General features: G+C 41.1%; 1 protein-coding gene across 1 annotated transcript in view; it reads right to left on the reverse strand.

The window, feature by feature from the left end:
• Window positions 1-3,617: 3,617 nt before the first annotated feature.
• The window catches only part of SLC25A12 (solute carrier family 25 member 12), a 166,051-nt gene continuing 156,847 nt past the window's right edge, over window positions 3,618-12,821 (reverse strand). The window contains exons 15-18 of the mRNA XM_088470550.1: window positions 10,683-10,821; window positions 7,699-7,857; window positions 6,365-6,455; window positions 3,618-4,293 (exon numbers count right to left, since the gene is read on the reverse strand). Coding sequence (XP_088326676.1) covers window positions 4,098-4,293; window positions 6,365-6,455; window positions 7,699-7,857; window positions 10,683-10,821 — 585 coding nt within the window. The 3' untranslated portion in view covers window positions 3,618-4,097. The remainder of the gene's footprint in view (window positions 4,294-6,364; window positions 6,456-7,698; window positions 7,858-10,682; window positions 10,822-12,821) is intronic.

The raw sequence follows: 12,821 nt of genomic DNA on the forward strand, positions 1-12,821 counted from the left end.
TAGCAAGACTGTGAAACCATCGGTAACATCGAGTACCATCGCAGCCTCGCACTTCCTGTCAATGACTCTGCGATGGGTCTGCGTAGTCTAATTCACGCATGGGCACTGCGATGCATACACAGATCGCAACAATCCGTATCTGAAAAAGGGCATCTTAGTGGCTGTCTCTCACATGTTTACGATAGTATATAGCTCAGATTTATCTTATTGGCTGTATATATATATATATATATATATATATATATATATATATATATATATATATATATATAGTCAAGCTGCAGAGACAAGGGCACCTACTAGAAGCAAGTATTTAAGTGAACAATTTAGATAATTATATTAATATAAAGGTGTGCTCTTATTTTAATCAATGTTCATTTTTGGCCTAGGATATCATGCATGAGAATTGCACACAATATAAATATTTAGTAATATTGAAGAATATTGTAATTTCCATGAATAAAACCTTTAAAATCTGCAACTGGCTCCAGAAATTAGGGACAGTTGGCAATTATGGTTCAATTTTACCCAAACTCTACATTTCCCATCTGATGAGCGTCTGTGAGTGGCAGTGTAGTTACCCGGAGATTGAGTTCTCCAATTTCTACAAGGAGTTCTTGCAGTGTTGCAGCTCAGAGATAGCCGAGTGAATTCCTCTAAAGCAGAAATATAATGTACTTTGGAATTGAAAGGCGCTTCAGAGAGACACAAGTTATTATATTACTTCTGCTAGCACTGGCATCCCAGCAGGAATTCATTTGTTGCTTGTGTTGACAAGGTGTACAATGCACGTAACATCACACTAGCTAGATCAAATTGGTCACTGGAAGCCTAAACCTTAATCTCAGAATTCCCCTCCTGCCCGTCAACTGTTGAATGAGTCCTGCAAAACTGGGTTAACATCCTGATGTGTTATAAGGAGCGACAAAATGTATTTTTTCTTTTGTCCGAGATTTATGGAGAACAGGTCTCGGTGGCCAGTACATTTAAACATATTGTAAAAAAAAAAAAAAGAAAGAATGACTTTCGGCTACAGGGGCCCAGCGTGATATTGTTCAGAGCAAATGGAGCTCATATAATGGATTGGACATCCCTGTTGTTGCATTGTAAAACCCTTAATTTCTTAAATGAGGAATAATATCACCGTAATACATGGTTATTGTTTCTGCTGTGAAATTTACTTTAACTTATATTGCTGGTATTGGAATATAGTGATGTCATCAGTTATAGTTATACAAGTCTGACAATCAATTACTAACGCCAATTAGAATGGATCATAGCTCGTAAATATAATGAATACCGCAAGTTACTGCAGAGTTCCCTGTTGTGTATGAATGAGCATTATCGGGTCTGTTTTTTTTGAGCATCATCCATGTAGGATATTTTTCGACTACAGCCAGTGGTGGCTATCACTGAGTATCGCCAGCGGTTATAATAAAGCCTATATTTCCTAAAGAAATCGTATCGTTTTCCTAGATAACTATCCATGAAAGCAGCTCATGCAAGCGAGGAAAGCTACAAGACTGGTTATCAAAGTGCTAAAAGTCTCCTTGAAGCTACCAGCCAGCATCGCTGGGAGAATGGTTCTTATTGGGCGCTCCTAGGCCTGCTTAGCATCTCAGATTTGTAATGTGCCATACGTTACAGTAGGAGGCAGTGTGAACCATAATTCTGTCCAATTCCATTTTGCTAACCTTAGTTGCTTATCCTTATAGAAGAGGGAATGTTCCCTACTAAAGTACATATTTATTTGGCATGCAGACTATAGAGACCTTTAAGAATAATGATATAAATTAATTATCACATCCTCATTGCGATCTGGGCACAGTATTGGCGTTGCAGTATGTGATAATACCCCCGGAATGTATTAAATAGCACATGCAGGGACAGGAGCTCTGAGAGGAGACCGTCTCTGTGATATGCTCAGCGTGAAGAGACCGCTGATACGGTCTCATCACGCTATCGGGACTCCAGTGCAGTCTGCTGACCACATATGCTGTGGAGGAACTCTCTCCTGGTAAATTCTGCAAAGTGTAACATACGGTATATTCTACAGCTATTAACCCCATTTTCAGATGACAGCCCTTGTATCATACACTCTGAGGATGTTGTTGTAGTTTTTGAGGGGCACAAAAGCAGTATGTAACCTATGATCATTCATATCGTGCTGCAGGGCACTTACAGGGGTGCCAAGAGTAGGTGGCCCAGTACCAAATACATAGATTTTTGGTCCATGTGATAAGCAATAGCAGTGCTGGTGGGTACCACTCATAAAATATGTAGACATAGAAGAACAACCCTGTCCACCACCACATAACTTAATTTCCTAATTGGATGATCGTAGCTGTGATGCCTCCAGACCTCATGGCATAGGAAAGGCTCGATAGGACAGGTGTTTTTTTCACCCCATGCAGATAATATAAATGATTAAATACACAAAGGTGACTATTTATGCTCTTTTTTTGTAATGATGGAAACAGGATAAGGTCTCAGCAGAGGCCGCTACAATGGCGGCGGCGGCGGCAGGCAGAGCAGAATTGACCTCATCAGAGCCTGAGGACACAGAACATTTAAGAGCCCAACTGTTGTCTAACAATACTTCTGGTGGCACAGTCTAATGGCACAGGGTTATTTACTGCACAATCCCCCCTCATCCCAAATAAATCCCTTTCCTTTTTTGTATATTACAAACTGTACTATCCTGAAGCACAGAGCGCTGTACATAATTAACTTTTTAAAACTCTAAAGAATCCAGTTTAGAATATTTCTACTAAAACTCTGTGAATTTTAATATCTGGAAAAGTAGCTGATCATACTTTCACTTTTATTAAACCTTTATGAGAACATAAAATGTCAGTTAAAAAAATGATATTGGGACACCAGACGTGCTTAAAGTTGTGATCCAGCTACCGACCACAAGAACTTCTAGCCACTGCTTGTGGTACAAGGTTATTGTCCTTCTTAAGTTATGGAGGTGTGACAAGTATAACTTTATATTAATAGTAAGAAGTTTTTTGTTTTAATACATTGTCCTGAAACAAAGCAGACAAGGGTGGCACTTTGTCAACAGTCTAAGTAGCCTTTCACTAAATGTTGCTCAGGTGCCAATATTACAGCAGTCACAGTCATTTACCAACATCAGGACAGCAGACGCGTTTCATGCCCAGTGTATGCAAAGAGCCGGACAGCAGACGCGATTCATGCCCAGTATATGCAAAGAGCCGGACAGCGGACACGTTTCATGCCCAGTATAAGCCAAGATCAGAACAGCAGACGCGTTTCATGCCCAGTATATGCAAAGAGTCGGACAGCAGACGCGATTCATGCCCAGTATATGCAAAGAGCCGGACAGCGGACGCGTTTCATTCCCAGTATAAGCCAAGATCAGAACAGCAGACGCGTTTCATGCCCAGTATATGCAAAGAGCAGAACACAGACGCGTTTCATGCCCAGTATATGCAAAGAGCAGGACAGCAGATGCTTTTCATGCCCGGTATGTGCAAACAGCTGGACAGCGGACGCGTTTCATGCCCAGTATATGCAAAGAGCCGGACAGCGAACGCGTTTCATGCCCAGTATGCGCAAAGACCAAAGTTAAAAAAAAAAAAATCAAAGAGTCAAACATTAATGATTTATTTTCCATAAAATACATCAAAATGAGTAAATGTTGAACTGAAATTTTAATTAATACATAGATTATCCCAGGGTTCTTAATAAAACACCTCCAATATGTCCTGTACATTTTGTGCCACCCACTTGTAAAAAGAGTAACAGCTACCCCATGTGCCAAGATGTATCTGTACAGATGTACAATATGTACAGTAACAATAAGTGCATCGCTGTGTAAATCAGCCTAATAAAAAAACAAACACATGCTCTCTTCAGGAAACAAAGATACATTCTAGGTGCTGAATGAAGCTGTGAACCTTTCCCTGTGCAAACAGGTGATTCGCCTCTCAGCAAATGATTATATAATGTAGAATGGGACAAGCAGCCTCGATAAGCCCACATGCAATTGACCGGAGAGATACTGTTCCGTGCTGCATTGTTATACACGATTTGGATTGCACCCTTAGATCAGGCCGGCGTATCTGATATTATACAGAGGCCGAAGCTTTGGCCTGGACAGGAGCCGCATTTGGGGGCCTAAATTTTGGCAGATAAAGACCAAATTTGTTTTCTATTCCAGCGAACGTTGCAGTAGCCAGTCTGTAGCCCCCAATATGATCGGGGTGTGCAGGAGGAAGGTCGGAGATCCTCGTCTTTGGCGCGGGCTCTGAACCTACAGGTTTGCTGAACAGAGAAAGAGGAAGAAAATAAAAAGCTTTACCAATAAACAAGCTGGTACTATGCCATCTGATTGCAGCGCCAGGCTGTAACATAAGACGGCCAGGAAGCCGTGTGTTAGAAAACTGTTTATGTTATTGGACGGGCTAAGCTCACAGACCTTATTATGTGACTCTCAGAGCAACATGTGCATGGGACATTTATACAGCAGTCTCGCTGATTTACTCAGACAATTCTCAAGGCTACTGTGAACCTGCTGTCACTATATTTCACAGCATGAGAATACACCATTCATCCACAGCTCTTGGTGGTATTTTACCCATTCACAAACACACAGACCCAGACCTGAACGGAGGCTGTGATAGACCCACAAAGACATTACGCACTGAGAAAAACCCACGTAACATGTGAAGGACTTTCTTCTGCTTTTGGTTTTCCACAGAGAAAACAAACATGACCCCGAACTTTTCTCCTGTTGGGAATGAGACTAGGGGGTATATTTACTAAAGTGTGGGGTTTATAGAAGTGGAGTTGTTGCCCATAGCAACCAATCAGATTCTACTTATCATTTATCTAGCACCTTTTAGTAGATAATAGCTAGAATCTGATTGGTTGCTATGGGCAACATCTCCACTTCTACAAACCCCCACATTAGTAAATATACCCCTAGGAGGCTTAGTGAAGAGATATTATGACAGACTTTAATGGAAAATGTGAAAGTAAAAGCTGTTCTTGACACTGGCTTCTATATCGCCATGGCTGATTTTGTGATACATAGGACATATTAGCAAGTAGGAGTCAGTCTGCAGGGGTAACAATCTACAGAGCTGCTGTAAACTCACTTCCTCCTAACCCCCCTGGAATATTAGTGTATAGAACCTCCTAATGGTTAGAGCACTGTATTGCAGTGTTCGCCACCTAAGCTCAGCTGATCAATGGATCGTAATTCTTTACTGAATATGCACAGTCTAAACACTTGTACTATAACATGTCTGAAACACTGGACAATCATCTGTTTAGAACAAAAAAAATAATAATACAGGTTTTATATTTGTGATCCAAGTCCTTTGAATAAATATTCTTTCTGCTCAGTGTGTACAGGAAGACTTAGATGGAGGAGGCAACATCACTATATTTCCACTCTTAAATAAACTGCCTCAATGAAATATGGTATAATCTCAATAATCTACATCTTTATCTTAAAGCATTCTAAAAAATTAGGGCTGCCAAGAGATCAGGTGGATCTGGGTAATTGCCAATCGTGCATTTCTGGGACCCTACAGAGACCTCAGCGATTTGTATCCTCCTCCTCTACAGAATGAGGTCACCTAGCATTTTAATAATTATATAGTTACTGTTTTGTGCTATAGTTTGGCATCAGTTTTACAAAAGATGTGAACTTAAGGAGGGATTTTGAGAAACTGGAGAACACTTTATTATAACAGGTCCCCCTGTATACAGGGTATGTAATATGAATGAGTTATCACCCCAAACTGCACAAATCCTTTAATTGTTAAATGTAACAGACTTCTGGTGACATTCTCCATACATAGTATTCAGTAGTAAAGCAAGAATTGTATTAAACATTTTGGTTTATTTTAACAGCTATCCAACTTTTATGCTGATGGTGTGTTTTCTACCCCTCTGAACAGCACAAAATAAAATGTCTGCGTGTTTACATGTACTCTTTAATGGATCTTTCTTGTAATGAACGGCATGGTCTATAAACAGGGTTTTCTCTTATATCCTGTGAAAGTTCTCATCTGCTCATTTGTATGGAGCACAGGATGGGAAAGAAAATGGGTTTAGTTAACAGACTGAGTTTCAATTTGAGATGTGTTCAGCTAAATGATATATTTTTTTCAGCCTGTGAATTGATATCATTCTGCCGAGGAATCCAGACTTTCAGAGACATGACTCTGGTGTCAAATGTCTGAGTGACATCACCCGAGGACCGGAAAAAGAATGTGCGTTCTATTATTAACACAGATAGGCGGCATTTCAGAAATCGGCCTTGCACACAGCTACTGTATGCATAAAAACATCATATACATAAATAACACACTGTAATACTTACATCCCTCCAAAGTCAACATACAGCCATCTCTGCAGGAGTTCATAGGTCACCAGGGTGACACCAAATTGGGGGGAGGACCGAAAAACACGAGCTGGGGAAATAGCAAATACATTTCTTTAATGTGTCTGGGTCTACAATAGGTCAGTAAGACATGTGGACCCAAGCCTGAATATTTACATGTGATTTCAGATTAAAGGGTAAAATCACACAGGTATAGACTTCAAAGGAACCGTTCCGCATAGGAATAACTCTGATAATTTAACAAGGCATGCAAACAATAAATATCTGTTATAATAAGTGTATTCTTTTTTTTTTCTGTCTATGCTACCCCGCCAGTTATTACGTAGCGTATACAGAAAGGTGAAGTGATCTCAGCGCTAACAGTGTAATTTTAAAGATATAAAAAAAAATGTTTTTATTTATGTATTAAAACAAATTTAATGTCTTCATAAAAACATGTATATAGAGTGCATAAATTACTCACAGATTTAGTAAGCATAAAAACATATGTATTTAGCTCAAACAAGTAGCAATAAAAATCATACAAATAGTTCCTACCATTAGGTAGCTGTGAGTGTCACTCCAGATCTTAAAAAGCAGGGGCTCCGGATAACACCCTGTTTCTGGACACTCACAGGCAAAGTCCTTAGCAGGATGAATAACTGCACCTCCAAACCGCCGACACGTTTCGAGCTTTATCTTTATCAAGGCCTTTATCAAGGCAGTCAAGCTCGAAACGCGTCGGCGGTTTGGAGGTGCAGTTATGTACTTTATATACAATACATGCTTTTATACTGTATTTTTATGAAGACATTAAATTTGTTTTAATACATAGAAACATTTTTTTTAATATCTTTAAAATTACACCGTCAGCACTGAGATCACTTCACCTTTCTGTATATAGTTCATATTGTTTGGGTAAAAGGGATACCCTATATAGTGACTACCAGCTGCTTATTAGGTGTGGTGCACTAAGGGATTTGCCATCTATATTCTAAAAGGGATTACGTAGCATCCAGCCACTATACCGCACTGCGCTTTGTGATCTCAGCATGCATGGAAACGGTATGATGGGGCTGCAGGCCCTAATTCTACCACCCCCCGATACTCTGTAATGTGCATTATGTGATAGGGCAGTATATTGGAACCAGGCAAGCAGAGCTTACATCATTATTTTATATTACTAAAGTATCAACTTAATTTCTCCCTACTCTGACACCCATCTGGCTCTAATTCCCAACATTAAATAAGTATATGTTTAATTTGAAATTTTTTGTGCTATATAAACTAATGCACATAAGCAGTATATCAATAATAATACTACTAATAAACACCTCCAGCTCCTTTCCAAAATGCCCTTGATCCCTCTTCTTTGAGGATTTTTCTAAAGCAGTCGATGACTCCGCTGTACGTCGTTTGACCGGCTCGAGCCGCCACTTGCAGTCTTGTTTTGATGACATCAGCAGGGGTTACTAAGGAAGCTGCAGGTACACCTATAACGGCAAGAGGAATTCACATAAAGAACTGAATATCCCCCCCCCCAAAAAAAAAAAAAACATTGTGCAACAGATAATTAAATTGTTCAGATTTATCTTACACTGTCCATCTCGGAAATGGGGAAACGATTCAAACATATGGACTAAATGTAGGCGTATTCTATATACTGGAGTGTAAAGAAATGATTTATAAAAAGTACAATGATGAGGAAATGCTCTGGCTAAAATAAGACGATTTATACAACTGTTCATGTGTAGGGATTATGTCAGAACACTGACAATCTAGCACGCTCTTCAGTGACACAATCCATGTGTCTGGAGATGGAGTTCTTGGATACCAAATTACACGCTTGTTACGATTGCTACACACACCAGGCATTAAACAAAGTGTGTTTAATGACTACATAAATTGATTACCACGCTTGTGTCACACTCGGAGGAGCTGTGAATAGCCTATCTATGGTAAATCCGTAAGGGGAGAATCCTGATGATAGATCTGCCTATAATGCCGGGTTTCTGGTTACCTGAATCATTTTCTTTCATGAAGTATGGCCGGCATGCCCTCGCCGTACACACATCTACAGGGGTTCTGTTATTTAGTGACACTAAATGAGGCTGGAGAACGCTGCAGCTCGGATTGCTGACGGCCAGATGAATGGATTGCTGTGCAGAAAAAGATCGACAATGCCACCTCTATGACTGGTCAGCAGGAAGCAAAGCTGCCGCATCCTGCCAAAAGCATGGCCCGGGGGGCGAGGTGGCTTTTGCCCTGCCGTGCCTGGAAGTCAGGATGTTCCAGTACTGGAACACAATGTGGTTTTATATGAGAGGACAGACTCTTGTCTGCGCCACCTATTCCCCCTGAGTGTCTTTCAAACATGTCACATAGACTCCTGGGAAACAGAATGTGACATATGGGGAGAGTATACAATCATTTCATTTTCCATGGACTAGTGCCGGAATGAAGGGGAGAGGAATAGGAAATGGATATGGTCACAGAGAACTTAGTATGTAATCAGAGTGTTATATTGTGGGTGGCTTCTACAATGTTATTAAACCGTAAACGGATTAAAGAGAAAAAAAAAAAAAAGTTCAAGTCTCGATCATGCCCATGTAAGCAAAGTAGCACTATGGAAACCGGTGTACAATAATGTGCATGTGACTCGCATACTGATATATTAAAGGAAGAATATAGTAATATATACTGTAGCAATCTGACATTTTCCTACTGCAGCTTATAAAATGAACGTAACATGCCCAGAACTACAACAATAGCTTTACACCAGACATCTTATACCAGAACGGTAATACTCTAGCAGGGGATGTAGTCACAATCCCGGTACATGGGAGGCCGGTGCTCAGAATACCAGCACTGGAATCCCAACACCTGACAGAATCCCGGCGCCAGCATCCCGAAGGTTAGTAGTTGGGGGGACAGGGAGGGTTAGGCACTAGGCAGGGAGAGTTAGGGTTAGGACACCTACCGACAGGTGTCGATATCCTACCCCTGTTCGGATACCGGCTTTGGGATTCTGACTGCCGGCACCGGCATCACGTACCCAACCCATCTAACAGATTGCACTTCGGAGGATGCGGTGTGGGAGCAATCTCCTATGATCAGGGAGTGTTTGGAGGGTTACATTATAAGCTGTATTCTGGAGGCTGAACCAGCATTCATTGGTGGAGATATACTAAGGCGTGGAGAGAGAGATAAAGTACCAGCCAATCAGCTCTTGTCATTTCAGTCTTTGTTTGAAACATGACAGTTAGGAGCTGATTGGTTGGTACTTACTATCTATCTCTCTCCAAGGCTTTGTACATCTACCCCATAATGAAAATGTCATCCATACATTCGCTATTAACTAGTGACATCAGAAACTGCCCAGTGATGTCATTAGTCTCTACTCAATGCATAATATGAGAATAAGTTGCATTCTCATAAATAAGACCACTACATGGCTAGCACTGTGGGTGACAGGTGTACTTTAAAAAGTCTGCCTTTACGTCAGTGGTGGTCTTTTGTACATCGGTATGCAGTCATCATGCAGACAAAGTCAGTAGTTATAATGATGACATTATCGAACTGCCGATATGCAATATGCCGACATCTGCAGAACGTCAACATGTTCATAATGGAACATCGCATCGCCTGACACCGCCGGACCTGGAAGACACCAGTATACCGCAAGGGCTGAACGAAGAGATAAGTGATCATCGCACTGCCGGGACCCGTGGTTTGTCAACTGTCGGCATGCTGAATGTTGACATGCTAAACCATGGCGACATTCTCATGTCTACAAAACATACCGAACCCTATATATTCATATCCCGATTTTAACTGCCAGGTCTGGAAAAAAAAAAAAAAACAAAAAAAAACACAAAACTTTTTTCCAACGCACATTAAAACGTTATCTCATTATTCCGAGCACACTGGCATTCAGCTGGGGCAAATTCGTCTGTGAAAAGACATGAGCATTATACACATTTCAGGTAATCAGGAGACTTGTTTTCTCTACCAAAAGATTTTCCACAGACCTCAAGATCCCAGAACCACCTTCTGACAGAAGCCCTTTACAGATGGACACCTATAATATTGCACCAAGTTGCAGAACGACATTAAGCTGTTTACACCAGTTATGCTAATGCAATTAGCACTCATTAAAAACAACTACATCACCCACCGCGAGCATATATTTACAGCTCCTCGCTGGTGACTGATACTGCTTTTGTATAAACGGGTTGATGAGGACAATTTTCTCTATTAACAAAAACAGAGTTATCTTGCTTGGGGAGACAAGGAAATCTAAAAATAGGGTTTTTACCTGCGATGGCGCCAGCTGTCAGGAGCTGTAGAGCCCCTATGTGTCCATGCTCGTCAGCAAACAGAGCCTTACAGTGCGCGTAGACCGGAAAGTAGATGCCAGAGAAAGGGATGTCACGCAGAAAGCAGGCTTTGGCTCCCTGCAACAACCACAAACAGTACATAAACCCATGCAGAGGAACGTTCTCATCACATATAATACAAGAGGCTTTGTTTTCCTGCCTTACAGAAGGATGAATGTTATAGAACAATGAGGATACAGTAATGCTGATTATTTTGCTATCGAGTACACAGAGAAGTGATAAATGTCAGAGGTGAAACTTACCTGTCTCTCTGGAATACCGGAGAGATACCAGGATTTATAATACTGAATTTGGCTCATGCAGGTGAGAGAGGGATATAGAGAAATAGCAGGTGCCCAATGGTCATTTACCGCTGGGCGATTCTGCAGCCAACACGTAACCTTTGCGGTACCATTTCTCCATGCATAATATTAACATCAAACACCAAGCAACTCATAACTTTTACTTTCTATACTATACGCTAACGGCGTGGATTGCTGTTGAATCATTGTTAATATAGGAAGAGGCAGTGAGAACTAGTTTATACTAAATAACATATACTAGTGACAATAGACATAAATGCTGCCTCTTCATTCATTTCATGTTGAGTGAAGAAAACACATACATTGGGCTGATTAGTGATGACAGCTGTCTCTGCTCAGACCGCACATGCTGCACGGATATACAAAAGACTATATAAAATAATAATAAAAAAAAAAAACAGACAGCATGCCCCTGCCCAAAATCTTCCACCTGCCGCAGCACAAGGCAGCCTGGGCTGGTGTCACTATCATGGGGTGTCACAAAACCAATACTCAAGGGCACCAGCCTCATGAGGGGCAGAGGGCACCAGCCTCATGGGGAGCAGAGGGCACCAGCCTCATGGGGAAAAGAAGCTTGGTTCATCCGGACTCCACTGAGGGTAATTACCAGGATGTGGTCAGCTTTGGCACGCCAGTGGTTCAGGTATACAGTAATTGACACAGACCTTTGTAAGCGGCCTCTTCGGTCTCCATAAAGTCTAAACACAATAAGCTCTGTTCACAACGTGTATATGGAGTGTGTATATAGATATGTTGTGTACAGCTGTGTCCTCATACACTGTGGCTTCAGTCGGCCACAGTCCCTTCTCGGCGAGCCAGGTCCTGGATGACTGGCTGTGCCAATCGTCTTCTTCGCTCAAAATGTCCGTCTTATTTGCACAACATAAAACTTGAAGTGACAGAACTACTGTGCTAGATTACACGGATCAATCTGATGTATGACATTTGTACATCTGTGTGCGAATGAGTCTGTATACAAAGTGCTACGATGCAGTGTCTGCAACTTTCTCTCACCCAGAGTTCCCCTGAGCTAGATCTGTGACTCTGTACATGTTTCAAACTAATTCTCGTGTGGTTAAAGTCTTAGTGGTGTTTCGCTGAGTCTGTGATATGAAGTAAGAATCAAAACTTAAGAGAAAAAGACGGTATTGTTACACATCTGAGTGGCTCAGTCAAGCTGGGGCGCCTTGCGTCATTTGGCTTCATTGAGTCTAGATGTATGTGGACATATCTGTATCTTTTGTTCAATTAAAACGTATTTTAGGCAGTTTGCTTGAGCTTGTGCTTATCTGTGAATGTATAATGGAGAGGGTACAGGATAATGTACATTGAGCATGGACCACAACAGAAGTGAATTTGGGGAGGAAGCATGCTGCCTGATGGATTGTTTCTCTTTTGTTTTGTTTTTTATGACACAGTGTAGCATCTGCGTCTGTGGTCTGATTGGAAGTGGAGGCAACTGTCAATCACTTGCGGTTTTCCAACACTCAGCTGCTGTATTTATTTCTACAAGTGATTGACAGTTACCTCTACTCAGAACACAGATGCTGTTGATTTGATATATTTTTTCTTTTCTTAAAAGCACAGTACACATATAGCGGTATACTTCTCATTCATTTGCCATGTGTAATACAATTCTCTCAACACGCTGCCTAGTGGCCAAAAAATACATTGCAGGGAATTTCAACTTTGGCTTTGGGGAAACAACCTTGACGCAATGTGATTTCCTGTGTTTTGCTGTATGAAGTCATGCCA

The sequence above is a fragment of the Taudactylus pleione genome, unplaced genomic scaffold, assembly GCF_031769625.1.
Source record: "Taudactylus pleione unplaced genomic scaffold, aTauple2 ptg000004l, whole genome shotgun sequence".
Lineage (NCBI taxonomy): Eukaryota > Metazoa > Chordata > Amphibia > Anura > Myobatrachidae > Taudactylus > Taudactylus pleione.